Source organism: Malus domestica, chromosome 02 (genome assembly GCF_042453785.1).
Source record: "Malus domestica chromosome 02, GDT2T_hap1".
Taxonomy (NCBI): Eukaryota; Viridiplantae; Streptophyta; class Magnoliopsida; order Rosales; family Rosaceae; genus Malus; species Malus domestica.
Window position 1 is genome coordinate 34,687,179 of NC_091662.1, and position 22,086 is coordinate 34,709,264.

The window sequence follows — 22,086 nt, forward strand, 5'->3', positions numbered from 1 at the left end:
TTCAAGGGAATTTAATCAAAATTTTATATGAAATCTCTACAAATCAATTAAATTTCATAAAAATCCATAGATTTATAAATCCATTAAAATCTCTCAAATTCTCAATTGAATACACCCTCCTAAACTTCATAAAAATCTGTAGATTTATAAATCCATTAAAGTCTCTAAATCCATTAAAGTCTCTCAAATTCTTAAATGAATACACCCTCCTAAACTTCATAAAAATCCATAGATTTATAAATCCATTAAAGTCTCTCAAATTCTCAATTGAATACACCCTCCTTAAGTCAAGTAGATGTTGATTCATGAATTTCCAAATTTCACAAACTGGACAACGTTTTAAGTTTCATCCAGAAAAATAAAAAAATCAAATCCATCTGCATACCATGAAGTGAAGATCCTAAAATTGTTAACTACAGATTAAAAAGAAAAAAACTACAGCAATATACAACCAAGACTCACTTGACAGAGCTATCGATATAATGACTTCTACGGTATAACATACATACATCTATCGTGGTGAGTTACAAACCTCGGCATCATAGAGGTCATGTAAGTTTCATTTCCTTTTAACTTACTAGGCCAATGCGGGCTATTGATTAAGAGGCACACATTCAAGCTCAATCTCCAGTATACCCCTCTCAACATTCTGCAGCCTGAGAGTGATCTGCTGTCTCACTCCCCCGTCCACTAGGTTGATGACACCATCTTTTACAAGTGCATTTTCTTTGCTGGCTACCCACTTTCCAAGCTGCACCGGCTCATTGATTGAGGACTTCTCATAGGCTATGGCAGCACTCACCAAAGGTTGAATGTCAATCTCAGCCTCACCCATAAAATCATCAGCTTTGAACGTATCTTTGTCATATACCAGCTGATGTAACGATAAAAACATTACTAGAAAACTTTATCGAAGACAGAGATGTAAAGCACATAAACATCTTCATCGAACTAAGGGAATGCTTGTATGACGGTAGATTATGCCCATATAACAATGATAAATCAAGTAAAAAACAAAAGCAGAGAATCATTATCAGTTTCTTACGGCAGGCTATGAGTTTTACACACTTTCCTGTAATTTAGAGGAAATTTCATGCACTGGGGGATTCAATTTCACAACCGTCCCAAACTAAAGGGGAAAAGGGTTTTGAATATTTATTAAACGCTTCCTTTGACATTAGTGCTCAATAAACGATTAATTTCTGTACGCACACTGTAGGAGAACAAATCCACTGGATTTCTTCACTCATTTTCAGTTTATCAACTGTAATAGTAATACCAGAAAATGTTACCCTGTTAAAAACTTCACAAATCTGAGCAACTAATGAACTACGTTATTAACGTAGGCCAAATAGTTCTGACGATGCAAAAAATTGCGTCTGCATAACTTACTGCTTAAAACACAAACAAAAATATAAAACAGGTCACTACGCAATGAAGAGAGCACATCTTTAGCATCCATACGTATATAACCGTCTTGCATTAAATGGAAATCTCAACACGATACACATGAAATTGCAGATATTATAATACGCAGTTTGAATTTCAATGTAACAAAGAGTGCATTGCGGACTCGATGTTGTAGTATTTTCTTAGGAACCAAGTAAAACTTACCACTTTTAGAGGAGGTATGTGGTCAGGAATTGACAGCATCAGGCTCTCATTCCATACTGGATTAAGGTTGTTCTTTATGACACGTGTCTTCACCGACTGCAACAAATATTTAGGGCAAACTGCATTTTAAGTTTATTGACTATGTTGATTCATTTCATAAATAATAGCTTAAGTAGAAGAAACTTACTTGGTGACCCAATGCAAGGATGACGTAAGGGTCACTTGTCACCATATCCCGTACAACTAGGTTGGTTCCTCTAACCACATTCACCTTAATTAGTCCAACAAATTCGACCATACCTGCCTATAACGTACGCATTAAGCAGTGAGATTCTACCCATGCCAACAAAAATGTTAAATTTATTCAAACAACTTTAATTTATCCTTTTTGGTTGTCATGAATTAAAACTACGGCACAACTATTTCTGGTTCACATTTCAAAAAGAACCATCTTTTTTTTTCAAATAATGAAAACATAGGCATGGTAATGTAGAATAGACCCTCGCTCCAAAGGGACTAAGGGCATAAAAACAATTCAGAAATAACAAGATAAAACAACACAGTAAACAAACAGAAAGGCCATTACCATCGGCATTGAGTAGCCCTTCTTTGCGGTCTTATGTTCAGAATCTTTTCTTCCCCAGCTGTTACGAAATGCCTGACCAATGCGGTGTTTTGTTGGTTGTTTCTCATACTGTTTCTTATCTTGGGTAGAACTAACAGTTGAATTGTTTGATTTCTTATTAGGTGGGAAGGGACATGACATCTGTTCATCAGAGTTCAAGAAGTCTAGCAGCTCATATTTTCTCCTGCGTATTCAAGAAGTAAATCTCAGATTTAGAATCGTATAGGTTTCAAAACAAAGTAATGAAAAAAGTTCTGTACTTGAACTACCTAATAAAATAAAAGCGCTCCTCTATAGAAGAATCTGGTTTTGGTTTGCTGACATTTTCTGGCAAGCGAGCCTCATACTTCTTGTTTACAGTAGTATTTCCTCCCATACTTGCCAAGATCTCAACTTCATCATCTGTCCATTCATCTAGCTTCACTGATACAACCTATCATATGTCCAGATCAGATTAGAATATCCAAATTCCAATACTCAGACTTCCGTGTCATACAATTTTTAGGTAAATCCAGAACAAGGTTGCATAATCCACACCTTCGAAATATGCACTCCAAGGCTTCTATGTACACCAGAACACTTTATACAAATAAATACTCCGAAGGTTAAAGATCTGATATGAACGAATCAGTACAGTCAAAATACAACGTAAGCAACCAAAACAGTCATAACTTACGTAAATCTAAGAAGAGGTGGTTGATGCAAAAATTCTAAATATGAAGTTATTTCATTTACTAGTCATCAATATCATGTTGAAAAACATCAAATAATTGTGCACATGGTCAGTATTATGTACCCCTGAAAACCTACAGTTTCTTGTTGTAACATCCAACTCATAAATTGCGAAAAACTCATAGTCAAATTATTGAGCAAAAGATAATCAATATTGCCAACAATTGTATGATCAATAGTCAAATTCACAACTACTACTCATTAAGCATCATTCTCTAAAAACATGTTTCATTACTCATATCACAAATTTTGCTTCAATCCACCTAAGTGCATCTCAAACCGTGAACATGTATGAAATTTGCACTGTCCACATTGTGATATATACTTAACTCAAAATTGAGCTCAATAGGATGAAAAGAAGATTGTAAAGATATTAACATAATTAATGGTGAACAGAAAAACGACAAGGTTAGATATTAAAACAAGTTCTATTAAATTTAGGTTGGAATAACTTCATATAACTTTCGCTTCAGTTTTATTAAAATTGGTGCAGGATAGATGTCAAAACTTTCTCTTCATGAAAATATGATACTCACACCCATTTTGGATCTAGAGCTCCACAATCTGCACAGGACCTGTTGGCAGATTGGTGCAACAAAATCTCCAGCCTTTCTTGTGGACCTGTTCATTGAACTATAAAGTTACAAAAGATAGGATGTGCTCTTATTACAATATCACAGCGAGACCCACAACCATAAAAGGAAAAACACCCGGAAAAATAATGTCTATATCAGACAGACTAGAGAGAATGGTGATGCAGAACTCATTTTTTGGGATTTAATTCAATTGTTACATGATTTTTAGATATTTATAATCCCGCCTTGGGTTCTCCAAGGCTGGACGCATCTCCTGCATTCCGACTAACACTTTTTACATCATAAACCTTTTATTTGAACTTCATTTTCGCACATTCTTTTGACCGATCTCCATGAAGGTATATGAGAGGCAACAAGTAGAAACTGGAGGTATTGGATCTTCCCTGAGCTATCTATATACTATATGTCATTTTTGCACTTAACTGATCCACCGGCAAGATTTGACATGTTGCTTGGAGCAATTCATGTTGTTTATTAAAGGCTGACATCACAAACTTTTGAGTATCATCTAGTTCAAATGGATTGAGTGAATTGTGACACGCCACTAATAGCTAACTACACTAGCATGTCAAGAAGAGGAAAATATTGGCAAAGTCAGAACACAAACAGATTCCTAAACAAGTGTTTGATGTAAAAAGTAAAAAGTACCAGATAATGTACGTCGATCACTAGGGCATCTCCAAACCGGTGTGTCTGAACATAAGAGATCGTAGAGGCAAGAACCTGACCCTATACATGAAACATGTTCTTTCATTAATGAACCCCAGTATAATTCATTTGTGCAACACAGTGCAATAAATTCATCAAGTTTTATATCGTAGAAATGCTGATATCAACAACTGCTGACAGTAAGAAAATCAAAACCATATATAAGCGTCAAGATGCTGAGGAATAGAAGCAAATTTTCCCAAATAAGATGTTGACCTTACCGAAACCATCTGTTTCATTCAAGAAAAAGTATCCTAAAGTTACTTTTCTTTAACAATTACAGTTAAAATCACTCAAGTGATCATTAAAATTTAAACACATAAATCCTCTTCAACCTTACACACATTCTCCTCTTTAGGAGCATGAATCATGTTATTCCCTTCCAACTCATTCAATTTTTATGAAAGCAATAAATGAATTTACATGACAAATTTTCTCAAACATTAAAAATCATTCCAAAAATAAAATTTGAAGACGAGACTTGGCGCAATGCTCCTTGGTAACCGAAGGGTCACAGGTTCAAGGTAGTCGAAATGACCTATTTGCAAAGCAAAGGTAAAGTTACTTACGATAGACGTTGCCCAACCCTCGCAAAGCGGGGAGCCTTATTGGCTTAGGGTCGCCTTTTTATTCCAAAAATAAAATTTATACCTGAGACTTTGTTGGGAACAGAATTATCTTGCTGGGTAGACATCTCCATCCTCCAATGATTCAGACCCAAATCATGAAAAATGATTCAGACCCAAATCATGAAAAAGTGCGACCTTCTGAGGACACCCATTTAATCAATCAGCAGTTCCTCTGCATCCAATTCCACATTAAATTAAAAATATATCCATTTCATAAAAAACTAAAGGAAAAATCAGAACAGATAATGAAATAAATAATTCAAATTAGTTCTTACAGATTGAAATATAGGGCAGCAAAGGAAGAGTAGAATATGTTTTAATCTGAAACAAAAGGGGGCTCTTCTCAATTTCTTCCCTGCATCAAACAAAGCCAAGTTAGACAAATTAGTAGATCATTGAAATACATATTTCATAAACAATCCACTAAACAAAATCTACCCAGATGGGTTCTCACAGATTGAGAGAAATCCTTGACATTAAACAGATTAAAGCTCAAAACTTTGGCATATTGGAGGGAAAACACAGGAGAAATGGGGGGAAGATATGGTGGGTGGGCCAAGAATGTGAGGAATAATAATTTTTTTGGTGGAATTTGGGAAGAAGTCAAAGCAGAGATTCAGGGTAAGAGGATAGAAACTATGATCTGCATGTGGTTTATGTCAAATTTTTCTCAATCCTTCTACTTTCTCTCTTTAATTTTGTATATAATAATACTAATTAAATTTCAAAGATACAGGTTTTTTTTTTTTTTTTATCTCTTGGTAAATCAGACACACTTTTATTTTCTGTGACAATGGACCCTCTAAACTGTGGTAGGAGGAAGATGGCCTCTAAACAGTCTGGCATGGAAAACAAATAAAACCAGAGTTTGGCGTATCTTCTACCAAAAAGAAATAAAAAAGAAATAAAAATAAATAGTCTCTTTGCTTTCAATAATAGCAAAAAGAAAGTCAAGGGTTGTTCCGGAAAAAAAAAAAAAAAAGTCTAGGGAATGAAGCATTTCGTGGTAGTTGGGTGGTTGATTATCCATTCAAGAAGCATGCAAACATGTTTATGTTTAGTCTTACCAAAAACAAGATATGAAGTCTCATACCATAAATAAAGGAAAAAATAAATGAAACAACACGTCTAGGATCGAGACCGATTCTCTTAGTCCTCGAGATATTTTTTAGTGTACAAGAATACGGTTCAGTAACACTAACTATAATAATACAAGTAGTTAATTAATTGTATTATTACACTTGTTATGCAAGATCATATTTACATTAGTGTGTCAAATCATGTTCTCCGCACAATAAAAAATTTATCCTACTCTTGAGTCTCCTATGCTCCAACGCATGTATAATCCTTCTCATTTTTTATAGCAAAATAGATTAGAGAAGAAAGAAGAGAATAGAACGGAGTGATCAAATTTAAGACCTCAAGTACAAGAATAAATATTATCGACGGTATTAATAACATTTCCCATAAGTCTATAAGAATCTTATACCAAATCAACCCATTACATAATTTTCAGACTTATTCTTATCCTTCCCGCGCTAAACTTTGCAACAAGCCCTACTTAACCTCAATAAAGCCCAACTCTTGCTTGCCAACCATTTCCACCAAGGGCATGCAAAATGGGCAAAGAACCAAAATGAAAATAATTAAAAAAAAACACATTTTTAGCCTTTTATACATCTATGTTTAATTATGTATGTACTTTATTTTAATTTATTTAATTTTATGATCAAAATAATTAAATTGTATAAGAAGTTAGAGCATGTCCACCCGTTGGTAGAAGCCAAGGTAGAAGCCAAGAGCAAAGACAACAATGTTGCCCTCTAGCCTAAAACTCTCCCCAACAGTCCAATAAAGCAAGGGCAAGTGATGGCCCAACCGATGCCCGCCCCAAAACCCCGTGTTGACGTCAGCCACGATTTTTTTTTTTTTTCTATTAGCCACATGTAATACAAGCGCGAAGAAGGGAGAGTGGGCCGACAAAACTGCAGCGATGGGCCCCGCTGCAGCAGAGCACTGACTGCTTATCAACGACTTGGACATGCAGTGAATAGAGGGTCATTGGATTTCCAACAGACAGATGATATGGACCATTGGATTTCTAACAGTAAAAAAATAAAATGTTACCGTTTGACACGTGGCACACTCTAGCCATCAATTTCAAATCAGTTCGAAAATCAACGGACAAGATTATTACAACGGTAAAAAAAAATTAAAATAGAAAAATAGAAAAAAAAACAAATTTTTTTTTATATTATTATTTTATAAATACCCAACCATCTTCTTCATATCCCTATCACAACTCTATTCATTTTTACTACAATCTTCTATATTTGTTTTCCACTTTTCAAATTCTTTTAGGTGAAAAGGCAATTTAATCGATCGTAGAAGACTTTGCTTTGATTGAGGCTTGGGTGCTTGTTACTCATGACCCAATCACTGAAAATGAGATGAGGATGCAACACATGTGGAAGAAGTCATGCACAATTTGTCGACATGATTCAAGGCACATCCCAAACCGAGTAATCTCTGACGAGTATGTACAAACATCTACATAAAGATTTGAAAGCTTCACAAGATGTCATTGCAAAAGCGGAAAGATTTGAAAGCTTCACAAGATGTCATTGCAAAAGCGGAAGGAATTTATCGAAGTGGCGATAATCTAGCCAATATGATAATATTATTTTATTATTAATATATTAAAAATGCAATTAATATGTTATTATTTTGACCTTTGTCACGAGCACCTATCAACCGTGGAGATAAGCACGTATTATGTGTGATTGCTCCGAAGTCATCCGAAAGCTTTATATGGAAGTTTCATTCTAGTGTGTCCCCTATTAACCGTTGTTCACGTAATAGAGTTCCATCGCCTTATGTTGTTAATTTCCCTAAACTCAAATAACTTTGACAAGCAAACTTTGTTCACTAATGTTTTTAAAGTTTTACTCCCCCTACTTTTGACCCCACAACATTTGTTAGATTGGTACCGTGGGTGAGAGTCCAACCCCAGAACGCTTGGGAGCAAATCAAGGACCCAACCGCTAGACCTCCAGAGGCTGTGTAGACAAGTTAGGGTTTCCGATGAATATCTTCATTAAGAGCCTACAGTTTCTAAGCAAATCTAGTTTACAACTAGATTTTAGGAAAATGCTAAAGATATCATTAAACGATTTCTAGTATGTAGTCCAGAAAAAAATAAATATATCATAGTTTGTTTTTCGTAAAACCAAATGCATATTAAAGCGAAGGTCTTCTACGAAATGTAAATTAATGAGGAACAGAAAATAGATTTTAGACAGAGGATATATAAGTACATAGACTAAATTTTTCAACCACACGATTTGTTACTAATAAGAAATAAACACGTTAATCAGCACTTAAATAGTAATCCTATATGGATATAATACTGATCATATTTTCTGCCATATTCAACTGTACAAGAAATCAACGGAAGAGGATCCTCTCCTGAGCTCAAGATGGGGATCCTCCTAACCAGCCCATCTGGGCAGTTCAAATTTAACCCTCTAAAAGTTATAATAATTGCAACTGTTGGATTAAATTTGAACGACTCAGATGGCCTGGTCAGAAGGATCCCCATCCTGAGCTCAGGAGAGGATTCTCTTCGAAATCAACAGCGCGAGGACACCTGCACTTGAAGTAGTATTCTACCCAACTTCTACTACCCATCCATATTCAACTCGTAAGAATTCGTATAGCGATAACAACCAGATTTAACAAGACACCCGGTCCAGACGCTCTAATTAGTGTTGGCATTAAGCTTGTGTCAAAGTCGAAAAGTGGGAAACATTATATGCAACTAAAAGAACACCATCTGCAGATGATCATTTCCACGGATATGGGATTTTTAACATTAGTTACCAGAACGACATTTGTTCTCAAAACAAAAAGCAATGCTGTTTCAAGCCTCAAACCCTAAGCATTACAAATATAAGAACAACCGCAAAACAATGCAAACGGGCAGTAGAGGATCCTACCAACCAAGAAAACATAAGACATTTTCGATTGAGACTACCCGAAAAGCATTATAATTCATCATGATTCAAGTGAAAAATCAGCATATATAGCAATGAAATTCAAGTAAAAGATCAATTTAAATAAATAAGAAGCAATCATTGGTTGATGCATATATTATCAAGCCAAGAAAATCTCTAGGTTTCCATAAGACTGTAGATTAAACAAAATCGACGCCAAATAGTCTAAAACGACATGTAACAATACCCGAAACGACAATTCATCAAAAGAAAAGCATGAGACCTAGGTGTTGGTAGCCCTGGTGTAGATCTGCTGGCTGGCGTGAGCAGAGACCATCCTGATCAAGCCTCTGGCCATCAACTCCCTGATGGCCCTCCTTGCCAGCGAGCCGTTGATCCTGAGACGGTCGGAGAGAATGGACGGTGTGATGAGCTTGTACTTGGGTGCCTCGGTGAGGAGCTTGTCGTAGGTTCCCTGGTCGAAGAGCACCATGTTGTTCACCTTCTCCTTCTGCTTTCCCTTGCTCCACTTCTTCTTCTTCTGCTTGCCTCCGCCGGACTTCGCCGGCTTCGACGACGGCGGCGGTGCCTTGTCCTTCTTCGGCGCCTGAAATATCAAAAACGAAAGATTGTCAGAGGCATTAACGCAAACGGATGGTGGGCAATCTGGAAGATGATTGGATACGGACGTACCATGGGATTGGATTGCAGCGACGGGAAAAGGGAGGAGAGAGGAGAGCTCGGATTACAGCGGCTGGGGAAAACGAGAGACTGAATTGGGGAGCGATGCGAGTGGGGATTTTATGACCTAGGGTTTCACCGGGTTGTATCTTGACGACGTCGTTTTGATGTGTTGTGGGCTGGTAAGGTCTCCTTGATTGAGTGAGCCCATTTCTGAAAGTTCAACATATTTAGGCCCAGAACTGTTTAACTTTTTTTTTTTTTTATACATAGAAATGTAATTGAGGAAACGGGACTGCAACTAATTTATTATCGCTCACAAAAACAATCAATTAATCTGTTGGTCTTGGCCAATAGTGACACGCCTGAAACCAACCAACTCGTTTAGAAGAGTCTAAAGGCCTACTCAAGGGGCCAAGGCACCCTTAAACTAACAACTGAGTTCACAATTATGCAGAGAACGTTGTGCATTGATCTTCCATCCAACGCGTCCACTCCGGAAGAGCAATTGGAGAACAACATACCGCGTTACTGCCTCCCGGATGTGCTGTCCCGATTTAGCTGCTCCCTGTACATGCCGGGGGGGGGGGGGGCTTGCTACACCCCTAACAGGGTCGCCACAGCCTCCATGGCGATGAATAACCAGTACCAGTTCAGCCGGAGGAGTAGCAAGTTGGAATGTTTACTGGAAGGCGAACGTTGGGAACACTCAGTCCCTTCCACACTTTTACTTCGTTTTGTTAAAGCTTCTTCTTGCATCAACTTTCCACATTCAGTTTGTTCGTTTACGCTCCTTTCAGTGTTTATGTTTTAATTCTCTTTTTGTTTATTCAATCGTTCTAGTCCAACAATGAGTGCAATTGAATTAAATGGATAAAACGCAAGTGTGAAAATCACTACCCCAAAGAAATCACGACGGCCTTGGTGGTTTCATTCAATAACCTCTTTATCTTGTAGAAGACCAAACATGCAACTTATCCAGGCTCTTGATCTGATACAGTACCAAACATACAATAGTAAAAATACACATCATACTGATTATGTATTCACTAAAATGCTAGGTTTTTCTCTACATCAGAAGCACAATTAAGGACCTTAAAAAAGGCTAATGAGAGAATAGCATACTAAATCAGTAATTCCAGTTGTTTGATACATATATTATCCCATGACTGTAGACCTTGACCTACTCCACAATTAACAAGTTATTTGTTGTTAATCCCTCACCAACCGTAGGGAATTCTGGTGATAGCTTCCATTCCCCATCAACCAAGAACTTGATTTCGTACCTTCGAAAATAAACCTACGGGTCAGAGTGAAGAAAGGGAGGAAGAGGAGGAATAGTTGTGTGATCGATTACATACTTTCCAGGTCTCAGCATCAATGTTGTCGAGAATGTGGTGAAAGAACCAGTGTACTCCGGAGATAAATCCTCTCCTTGACTCCATCCATCAAAAGTGCCCATAACTTGCACACTCTGTTATCAAGACAAACACTCTGTCATCATTTTCTTTGCGACGGATTGAACCATATCATTGTTTTCCAGAGAGTCGCCAATCATTACCACACTCCTTTGGTAGAGGAAAAGGAATTACACAAGTATATGGTTTTAAGTACCTCAGCCATGCCACACCAGAATAGGGGAACCTCCTTGGATTGTGCAGCACCAACGTCCTTTATCTGTTCCTTCAACTTTTCATGTACAGCTTCACACATGCAGTACTTTTGTCAGAACACATGGAATGTTTACAAGCATGGAAACAACAAGATGACGGCGTTACAATTCAAAGAACTTCGATATAAGTTGGGAAACAACAATTTTGAAATTAAACATGGCTCCCCACCCAAATATCTTGCCAATGTTTATCCCAGTTCCAAATACCAAAGTTCAGAAATGAAACAGAAGGAAAAACACATGTACAGGATATCAGAAATAATCTCTCACTCAAGAATCCCAGTCATTGCATGAAAACCGTATTGACTCCAAATGGCGGATGCCCAGGAATTTTATGTACTCGAGGTAATCACTACCAACATTTACCAAGTACAGCCTATTTCTATCCCCAAATGCCAAGAGCCAACCAATGTTCTTCCTTAGGTTTCCACTCTGAATCACCAACTATTAAGTGGTCGTCCTTTCTCCCGTTATCACTCCTCACTCCTCACTCAAGAGGAATAAATCAATCAATCTAGAGCAAGTTACCTTCTAAACGGGAAAGAAGGTGGGATTGAATGTACTTCCCATTAATCTTTCTTGAACCTTCGGGAATAACAGATTTGGTGTTTTCTTCTGCCAATTTCACCAAAGCCTGCCCATTAGAACAACTAAAGGAATCATGACATCACAAGTCTTCAACTTTATTGAATCACGTGAACCGTAATGCATGATAACACAATGTTCAAATGGTGCTGGTGGGTACGTTAATAGTAACACGGTTGTCGTAAAAGTTCAACGTCTATAATATATAGATCCTATGGTTTGATGTTTGAAATTCTTAATGATTAATTTATTTTAACAGAATTCAATCAAGATGGCCTTTGAAACCAAGCAACTATAAACATCTAACTAAATGCATTTTGGCAGCAGATATGACTCCAACAACATATCAAAACCGGGACTGGAATTACTTGCTTTTTCCTAATAGTGCTCGATCTACAACCACTTTTATACTACAAAAAAGATTTGTAGAATGTTGAAGAGGCCAAACACGAAAAAAAAGATTACTCCGTGTGATAAAAAATGCTGATCTACAGGGACTTAATAAGTCACAAGTGTTGACATGTGTTCATGCAAGACGTGCAGACAACAACCCACTAGTAAAATATGTAACCTGAATTTCAAGTTCCAAGACGGCGAGTTCACTTTTGAAGTTAACCAACGCATCCTCCTTTATATGCAACTGTGTAAGTAACAAATCAAAATCAGATGACAAATCTATTACACATGATAGAACTATCTAGACTGACAGACCGAAGAGATGTATGATTCAAATCAAGTAACCTTATACACATCCAAGATGTCTCCGTTTAACAGCATCCATGAATTATAATTGAATGCGTGTTAGTTTTCTCATTTAACTTAAGACAATAGCTCTCATGTAAAATAAATAATTCAAACCAAAAATTCATGCAATAAATTTTCTCACATTTTTCTCATAACTCAAATGATGAAAGTGGTGGGCGCATCTTTAACTTTCCGTATATTCAACTCCCTTCAAGTTTAAAATGAGACTGTGAATACATGAACCTTTATATCTGTATAAATTTGTTATTACTCATATGCTAAACATGCCATCGCCAACCACCCTATTTTCAAATTAATGCTTCATCTCTCAGACTCAGTTATGATTTATTTTCCTCCTGTTATATGGTTTTTATTTATTTAAATGGAGCATTTACTGATAGCCAGGCAGTATCATTGAAAAGCTGGACTCAACAATGTATCAATCCAGTTTCCTGTTGTGTGATAGAATCTTTACTCTTCGGTTGAATTAACATGTATACTGCTGCTACAATGCATTACTAAGTGCATAACAATCCAGTCAAATCAATGAGGATACCAGCAAAGATGACAAGAACATAAAACATGGCCACTCTCATAAAATGATGAAGATGAATTTCAATGACATGTTGAATTAGCTATCAATTTATACAAAGGACATTGCTACAAGATACATGCAAACCTGTCGTTTGAGGAACCGATTTTGTTGATTGGCCTCACTTAGTTTTTTGACGAGCTTTGTTCTTTCAGAATCAGCTAGCAGTGACTTCAACTGATATAGAGTTTTAAGATAAGTTAGTCTTGATATCTAATATATTTCTGGAAATGCCAAACAAACCCATGCCCAAAGTTAAGTCCAAGACCTTACTTTTCCCCAACCTTCCCTCTAATACTATTAAAAATCCTTTTATACCTTTCCGGCCTTAACACTCACGTGTGGGGCAATTACCATATAGTTTAGAACGATCAGAATCAAGGCAGATATTGGAGTTAACACTTTTTCAATCATGTGGTGGTATTTTCCAGAACAATCTAACCATTTTTCCTTTAGAAGAAAGCTCTCTATTTTCATTTACTTTCACTGAGCGACCGAAGGATTTAAAGTATGAACCACAAGTAGCCAGGAATGCTAAACAACTAGAAAAGGAAATTCATAAATTTGGAATGCTGTCCAGCATTTGTGACAAAAAAATCAATAAAATAAAAATAAAAACCCCATTGCAAATTTGCGATAGTAGATATCCAATGCAGATATTATCAGTTAACTATGCTACAAAAATAATTTCACTAATCAGTTGAACAAAAAATATGGGTTTGGACTTTGGACCATGAAAATTATAAATATGGAATTTAAGGGTGGTGACTTTTCCATTTACCGCCCAATTTACAATGTTAAACAAATTAGTGGCATGGGTTACCTCATTACTTCTTAAAGGTTGAGGAAGAGGCTCCTCCTGCGAATCTTCAGTTGCATGTTCATCATTTCCGCTATAGATTTCTGCATGTACTGATGATGATTCCTCCGAACCAGTGGGAATTGAATGTATTCTCCAGAAGACATGGTTCAAGGGATGCTTCCCAGTAGAAACTTCAGAACCTATCAGCCTCTGATAACCCAACTTTAGTTTCCAAGTAGTTACACTATGTGGAAGTGGGCGGATATTTCTCCAATCCAATTTTCTCAACCTTTTTCTTGATAAACACAGGACTTGTTTGTCAAGGCAACACCTGTCGAGATTATGATGATAAGAGAATGAAATTCGTAAATGCTTAACGACACGATCATTGCCATGAATTAATGGAGATTGGTTATTACTGTCATCACTGTTAAGTAGATTGATAGTGCAAGAGCAGATCATGCAGAATCAATGTTTCCGATAAGCGTCAATGCAAATCATCTATAGGTAAAACAGTGTTTGTTTAGTGATTTTTCAACTAGTACATGGAGGACCAACTGAATTTATCTATAAAAGTTGAGAATTCTTACCGCACGGTACCTATCTCCATGTTGATAGATTCCATCTGAAAAATCGTTACCACAAAAAAACGTGGTCACAATCTTGCTATAAGATTGGATAACTCCACAATTCTCTAAAATCCCACTTGTCTGTCGAAAGCATAGTCTGAAATATCGATAATATCGACGAAATATCGAGGATATTTCGGTTTTTTCGAATCACAGATATTTCGGAACATATCCATGTAATATCGTACAACTATCGACAATAATATCGGAAAATATCGAATATCGGTGTAATATCGCTAAAATATCAAAAATATCGATGTAAAGGAAGGAAAAAACAACTATCGACAATAATATCGGAAAATATCGAATATCGGTGTAATATCGCTAAAATATCAAAAATATCGATGTAAAGGAAGGAAAAAAAAAAGGAAAAGGAAGAAAAAAAGGGAAAAAGGGAAAAAATGGAGGAAAAAAATACACAAAGGGGATTTGAACCCCTCCAATTTTACTCCTCCAACACCTTAACCACGATATATCACTTATGTTTTAGTGATAATATGCTAAAATATTTATATTTATATGAGTGACATGTTAACAATTACATGCAAAACTATTTTGGAGATTTATCATTTGATGAATACTCTTCACAATAAACTTACTCTACACATGGAGATGATGAAGATAGTGAAAAATTTGAACCTCATAGGAACTTTATGTGGTACTAAATCACTCATGTATCTTACCATGCAATGTATAAAGTGTAAACTATTGTAGTAAATCATTATATATAAATGATTATGGTGTGTTTAATCTTTTTTTCATTAATTACTATATATTTTCTACACTTACAGTGTTTGCCAGCTCGCTGTATAATCAACTTAAATAAGTTAAATTCATCATGTAATGCATTTTCTTCTATTTTTTTTTTTATAAACTAATAGATAATTGACTAAATAAACATTCTCCAAAGTTTCAATAAAAATTTCCAAATTTTTTTACAATTTCCGTGGTTTTTATTTAATTTTTATCGATATCAATAATATTCCAATATTTCCATCGAAATTTTCATATTTTTAAACTACCGATATTTTCGATATTATCGATATTTTATACCATGATCGAAAGGAACCATTTACCAATGATAGTAATCCATCCACTGGTTCGTTTACTAATCCGTAATCGGAATGCAATAAATTCACATAAAAATTGTTTCTTTACATGAATTAAGAGAAACCCCATCAATTGAATAATGGAACTGGACTCACATTTCAACTCTGGAAAATCTACATATAAAAAAGAAAAGAAATTGAAAGGACTTACAGTAGAAAGATGGCGCGGTGAGTAGTAGCGCCGGTTGGCGCTCAGGTGGAGATGGTGGCGTGGGAGACGAGAGATGGTTGGAGTAGGAGGAGGAGCTAAATCAATGGAGAAAGAGGGTTAGAAACTTCTTCAATCTTGAGAAGTGATCCGGTGTAGTGTGTACTGTGTAGTGCCGGATAACTAGATTGAAGAGACATTCTGCATCCAATAAGATGACGCCGCACGTGTAGTTGTATGTATGGGTGCGTTTTTTCTCGAGTGAGATTTTCGACGATTCTCAAATTACATTCTTTCATTACATAAATTATTTTAATTTGTTTATTTAAAATTAAATATAAACAATACTTGATAAAAATTGATCGTATAATATACGATATACAATGAACCGATATAATTAAAGAATTTCCGAATCCTCACAAAAAGATCTGGCAGACCCTCTCTCTTTTTTCTCAACCCCTTACCCAACGCAAGGTAATCATCACCACCCACTTCCAAATCGTGTTACTTCTCTATTTTTATTTTTTTAATACATATGATTTTTTTTTAAGAAGTTTTAACGAAAAGTCTGCGGTAATGTTTACTTTAACGAAAACTATATTTTTACATTAAAAAATCAAATTTGATACTATTCACTTTACCCTTTATTTTGTCATTATCATTAAAATTTAAAGTTTTCAAACCCTTTTCATTGGTTTTCTTTTTTTTTAATACGATATTCATTAAATCATTAAATCTAATACACGTACATGACAAATGATAGAGTGTACAACAATGGATCTCGATAAAAATTGTATTGGAAATTTTAATCCGATTTAAGAAAGAAAAAAAATCATCTAACAACTAACATTACATAAAATTACCATCTTCGATAAGTAAAAAATTGAATACATCCGAATTCCTCAAACCATCAGACTTGTTGAACCAAGACTAACCCACACCACACCAGCCGACACGCCACCTTGTTGCCTTCCCTGCGAACGTGTGAAAGTTTAAACAGTCGGAATGATCGAAGAAAATTTCGTGCATCATTTATCACGTGCCCCAAAGGAAAGGAATCCGATGCCTCCCCTAAATTCAACTCCCCATTACCATATCTATAAATTTCTTAAAGAAAGATACCATAAGTGTGCAATTAACTGTATATACACATTATATGTACAATAAAATATCTATATAGTCATAATTATGGGATAACACAAATTTTATTAGGGAGGTTATTACTTGCGTATAGCAGACTTTTTCAGATGAGAGGAGTGCTAGATTGATTTATCGAGTTCTACTTCGTTAGTGATATATATATATATATATATAGGAATTGCTTAAGGGGAGGGATCCCCATTTTTTCAAAAAAATGGGGATACGCTCTCCACCGTTGGATTTGAATTAAATGAAATCCTGTGGTTGAGATTCTATGGCCTGTGTTTTAATCTCAACCACACAATTTCATTAAAGTCAATCTAACGGTGGGGAGCGTGTCTCCATTTTTTTGAAAAAATGGGGATCCCTCTCCCCTTAAGCAATTCCTATATATATATATAGATCTATCGACTAAGATATTGGACAATATGTCATATTAGTGAGATTTTACCAAGTCACATTCGTATGCCGTTAAATGTGTCAACGGTATCAACTATAAAAAGAAGGTGCCATTTGCGGCATGCCATAAACAATCTAAATCTGTATAGACCATATTTTAAATTTTATAAGAGGTCGCACTTGGTGCGATAGCAAGTGCCTTCGCCCATGAGCGGTAGGTCTCGGGTTCGAGAATTGGGAACAGCCTCTCCATAAATGAGGGTAAGGCTAGCCGACATTCACCTCTCCCAGACCCTGCGTAAAGCGGGAACCTTGTGCACTGGTACGACCTTTTTTTTATAAGAGTGCCTTCCCATTCACGCAATTAAAGCATGAACAAGCAATGAGAGTTTGCTTCCTAAAATTCCCAAAATTACATGGCCACAAGAGACTCATAACCACGAAATGCGACTGACCTACTGACCTACTAACTACATAAGAAGATCGAACGAAAGAGTTCAACGTGACAGATCGCTATCACTGTTCCTTCCATATCCTTCCGGTCACCCTAAGCTTCAATTCCTTCCGGTCTACCCCTGAGAAGAAGAGAGCCATATTGCGTTGAATAATGAGACCATCAAAACTGTCACGAACCTTCCGGTGGCTATCCCTAATGCTACGGGGCACCCCCTGCCATATCATCTTCCTCCCATTCCCGCCCACTTCTAGACTGTAGCTGTAGTTCTTGGCCTCATTATCATCACCCATGAACCGCAAGAATGCTATGTAGACAGGAGCCATTCCGAGCTGGAAAGCTTCAAAATGTAGGCAAAAGTACTGATTGAAGCAACTAAAAACCTGCACATTGGAAAGGATAGCAAACGTCTAATCATGCTTCGTTTGTGTCACTTACAGCTTTCTCACTCTTTGTTTTCCAGTGTAGGTGTTACTCATCAAAGCTTTTACACTAAATGGTTTTGAGCTGGCTAAAAAAAATAAAATGTAAGAGGGGAGCGAAGAAGGATAAAGGAGAACAGTAAGAATAAGGAAAAAGCGAATAAAGAATAAGGAAAAAGTGAAATAATACCGTTAGCATCCAAGTAGCATTTTCAACTTCTTGTGGATTTGATTTTACATAGCGATGGTTGAAAGTGCTGCCATTGTGCATGTCAACTTTGTGATCATCTTTTAAATGGGCAACAAGATAAGGAATATCTCCAACGACGGTGCATTCAGAACCAGCATAGGGGCAGTTGTAGGGTCTATGGAGACACTGAGATTCATGCTTTAGCTTGCTGTAATAAGGGTATATGCCCATGCAACCAAAATTCTGGTATTTACATGGAAGTTCAAGAGAAGCAGCCACCTTCTCCAATGCAAGACACCTGATATTACCAAGTTCATGCCGGCAAGTGGGGCATCGGTTGTGAACCCTTGGTTTGCAAGCGGAACATAATGTGTGACCATTTGAACACTGCAAATAGGTAGAAGGCCAATTAAGTAACAAAAGGCATCTAATTTAAACATCGCACACATCCACTTCCTCAACTTCTTTCAACACTAGTTGTTACATTATGCTACCATTTTTCCAATATCATTGAGTAGCACTTGTGTATGTGATGCAAGTGAACGGGTACGGAAAAGTTGTTGACCAAGTGACCTGTTCGACTAATGCAATTTCTAAGACTGAACGCTTATCATTATTTTTGATAATATATTTGCTCACCACCATTATTTACCATTAGATCAATTTTATTTTTGAGCCAGATTCATCCAATAGCAAACATTGAAGTGGTGAGCAAAAATGACCTCTATCATTAAATACAAAAATATCCAAAAGAACCATAACTTTTCACTTCTCAAAGAAGGCATCCTCTAGCCTAAAGGAATAAGAAATTCCAGGTAATTGACTTTTAAGAAAACAGTATCTGATTCTACTTTCCAAAAATAGTATGTGTCCAGAAGCTTCCGGAAGCAAAGTAGTCAGAAAAGTCCAAACAGCATTAAAACTGCAATGTTGTAGAACGGTTTCTAGTAAGATACCCCTTTTTCCAAGCATGAACCACAAAGTAAACAAAATGAAAAGCTGGAAAAACTTAACAGCCCACAATGCCTAAACTTACCATAACGACAATCAAACATATAACAATGCATGGAAGTTTATCTGACATTGCCAAAAGTAGACATTATTGAAAGAAAATATCTAATGGGAGACGGAGGACTAAATGCACAGAAAGCAGTTCTGTTCTTGTATACTGCCTTCCATACCAAGGCCTTGGCCCTTAGTTCCTTTTTCTTCTCTAGTAAAAAGTGCTACATTTTTTTCTTAATAAATATCTAACAAAATTGGAAAAAAAAAAAAAAAAACCCCAAGTCACGTGAATAAATAAATTCGAACTTTCAAAAGGAAATGGTTTTAGAAAGAAAGAAAACAAATTTACATCAAACAAAGGACTTCAAATAGACCAAGATACATAATTCCTTTTTCAGCTTAAATTCTGGTCTTCTGATATCTTATTGCTTAAATACTGACATGTGCCAAGACAGTAAAGATTAGAGGGGAGAAACAAAATCCAACTCAATAATCAAAAGCACAACAAAAAGCAATTGGCAAGAGTTAGTAATGAATGAAGCAAATAATGGCACAACAGAAACCCATCTGCAAGTTTGCAGACAATAGCACCTCGTCTACCAGTTTCCCAACAGAACCCCTCCCACAAAACTATATTAAACAAGTCAAAACCTCACACCACTTTAAAAGAATGAATTATTAGCATAGGCAAGAGTTAAGGGAGCAAGTACGTTAGCTTCGGTTATAGTATCTCCAATTAGTACGTAGAACAATTACTGGAATGAAAACTAAGGGAGTGCGTTTGACTTCATTTGATAAAGCAAAATTAATAAGTAATCAAACCTGATGAATTGGGGGGTACATAGCATTTAAGCACACAGGGCACTCCAGCAGCTCACGGACATTACTAGAAACCATCACATTAGGTTTTAGGGTCTTTAAAGTAGCATCATTGACACTTTCTCCAACATCCAGCATGTCTTCACTTTGTGGAGAATCAACTACCTCAGATTTGGTCCGGATGTCATCAAAAAATGGACTACTAGATGCCATGCTGGCACACACAGCTACTAATCTGAGCCGAACACATAAAAGAAGCTCAATATATAGGTAAAGGCATGTTTTGATAGGAAACACACAACTACTTATCTGAGCCGAACATACAGCTACTTATTGTAGGAAACACCATGTTTAATTCACGCACCAAATTCTAAGGGCTCCAATCTAGAGAAGGGCAAAGCTTTCTAACCATATCTATTTTATTAAGGATAACCACAAGTAGAGAGAAGTACCGCATATGTCCTTAAAAGCAAAAACTTTTTTAGCATCAGAGTATCTGGTTTTCTTTTCAAACTCTGTCAACACGCTATCAAAACTTGCCATCATTATATTCTAAGTCAATTTATAATCAAAACATGACTTCTTATTTTCTAAGACAATCTTTAAGCTTCAAACTAACCCTTATTTTGTAGCACACTACAAGACAAAGGTTATCCATCATCTTTGGCTCAAATGGCATGAGAAGGACAGGGGAGAAGTAAATTGCATTTCCCATAAAACGAATAACACTATACTTTCGGTGTATTTAACAAAGTGAGGGAACAGAGCAGGACTGGCCGCCTATTTTTTTAAACAAAAGTGAGAAAACTCCATAACAATTATGTATTACTTTTAGGATTCAAAAAACAAGAACCTATCATACCTCCCAGTTATCAGAATTTTGAATACATTCAAACTTTCAAAAATCAAATTTTGGAGGAAATGTACAGTAAGTCTCTGAATTTCAACAAACCGTCAGGATTCAAAATCCCAAAACTTCAAAATTCGCAAAAAACGTGAAACGAATTCAAAAAACTAAACTATCAATGCAGATCGGAACAGAAACAAAGAACTTAAGAAGGGTTCGTCGAAATGATACAATCAGACTCTAAGATCGCATGCCCACATTGAAATTCAAAGTCAATTCCACAGACAGATCTATAATATCAAAATATTCGGCCTTATATTCCATAAATTTCAAATGGGCCACCAAAAATTGAAAAACCCATTAGAGAAAACTCAATATAGATAAAACCCAACAAATTTAAGCTGGAAAAATGAAAAATTTATACCTTTGAGATGGCGTATAGTTGAATCAAACGCCCATTGCAGAGAGAGAAAGAAAGGAGAGAGAGAGAGAGAAGGAGAAGTTTGGTAGGTGGCCGACTATGGAGAATTGTCCGCTGCAGGCTGCAGTAATATATTAAAGGGAGACGAGGAAATGCGCGTTTGCGAACTCGAAGAATTTCAAATTAAAGCCGCTTGAGAGAGAGAGAGAAAGGGGGATGGGGAGGACCGGAGGAGCGTGGCTTTTAGGAGAGGGGGAGAGAGAGAGAGAGAGAGGGAGGGAGAGGAGAGAGAAAAAAATACAAAAGTGGAAAGGTCAATTATCGAAGTCGAAAGCCGGAAGCGAGTGGGTCCCGCCCACTGTTCTCGTCTTAATTCCCAAAGTATATAAACAAGTTTTTCTCAAACCCTTTTTTGTTTCAAATTGCAAATCATTCACACCAAACAATCATTAAACTTTGTCGACAAAAAGAAAAAGAGATTAACTCACTCAACCTTTGAGGGTGTGACCGTCTGAAATTTAGCAACCC

At 36.4% G+C, this 22,086-nt stretch overlaps 4 protein-coding genes across 6 annotated transcripts; all 4 read right to left on the reverse strand.

Annotated features, from left to right (window-relative positions):
- Positions 1-282: 282 nt before the first annotated feature.
- On the reverse strand, positions 283-5,885 carry LOC103411460 (probable ADP-ribosylation factor GTPase-activating protein AGD11). 3 transcript variants are annotated; one of them, XM_008350095.4, is made up of 11 exons: positions 5,359-5,885; positions 5,180-5,259; positions 4,927-5,076; positions 4,216-4,296; positions 3,508-3,592; positions 2,777-2,852; positions 2,509-2,672; positions 2,201-2,423; positions 1,802-1,918; positions 1,615-1,710; positions 283-874 (listed from the first exon to the last, which is right to left on the reverse strand). In XM_008350095.4, the coding sequence occupies exons 3-11, from the start codon at positions 4,973-4,975 to the stop codon at positions 593-595; spliced, it is 1,173 nt and encodes a 390-aa protein (XP_008348317.2). In that variant the 5' UTR covers positions 4,976-5,076; positions 5,180-5,259; positions 5,359-5,885; the 3' UTR covers positions 283-592. The 3 variants fall into 3 exon arrangements, with proteins under 3 accessions (XP_008348317.2, XP_008348320.2, XP_070673993.1); XM_008350098.4 differs by having other exon boundaries at positions 5,343-5,803; XM_070817892.1 differs by having other exon boundaries at positions 5,380-5,512.
- A 3,115-nt stretch (positions 5,886-9,000) lies between these two features.
- On the reverse strand, positions 9,001-9,825 carry LOC103407425 (small ribosomal subunit protein eS25y). Its single transcript, XM_008346362.4, has 2 exons — positions 9,593-9,825; positions 9,001-9,506 (listed from the first exon to the last, which is right to left on the reverse strand). The coding sequence occupies exons 1-2, from the start codon at positions 9,593-9,595 to the stop codon at positions 9,183-9,185; spliced, it is 327 nt and encodes a 108-aa protein (XP_008344584.1). The 5' UTR covers positions 9,596-9,825; the 3' UTR covers positions 9,001-9,182.
- Positions 9,826-10,594: 769 nt separating this feature from the next.
- LOC103412188 (protein PTST, chloroplastic-like) lies at positions 10,595-16,094 on the reverse strand. Its single transcript, XM_070817893.1, has 9 exons — positions 15,865-16,094; positions 14,566-14,600; positions 13,997-14,306; positions 13,261-13,350; positions 12,409-12,477; positions 11,781-11,886; positions 11,195-11,283; positions 10,942-11,054; positions 10,595-10,866 (listed from the first exon to the last, which is right to left on the reverse strand). Exons 2-9 carry the CDS (start codon positions 14,598-14,600, stop codon positions 10,764-10,766), a joined length of 915 nt encoding a protein of 304 aa, XP_070673994.1. The 5' UTR covers positions 15,865-16,094; the 3' UTR covers positions 10,595-10,763.
- Positions 16,095-17,522: 1,428 nt separating this feature from the next.
- Positions 17,523-21,910, reverse strand: LOC103411490 (E3 ubiquitin-protein ligase DIS1-like). The gene is made up of 4 exons (XM_008350124.4): positions 21,562-21,910; positions 20,294-20,525; positions 18,467-18,853; positions 17,523-18,237 (listed from the first exon to the last, which is right to left on the reverse strand). Exons 2-4 carry the CDS (start codon positions 20,501-20,503, stop codon positions 17,917-17,919), a joined length of 918 nt encoding a protein of 305 aa, XP_008348346.3. The 5' UTR covers positions 20,504-20,525; positions 21,562-21,910; the 3' UTR covers positions 17,523-17,916.
- Between the last annotated feature and the right edge of the window lie 176 nt (positions 21,911-22,086).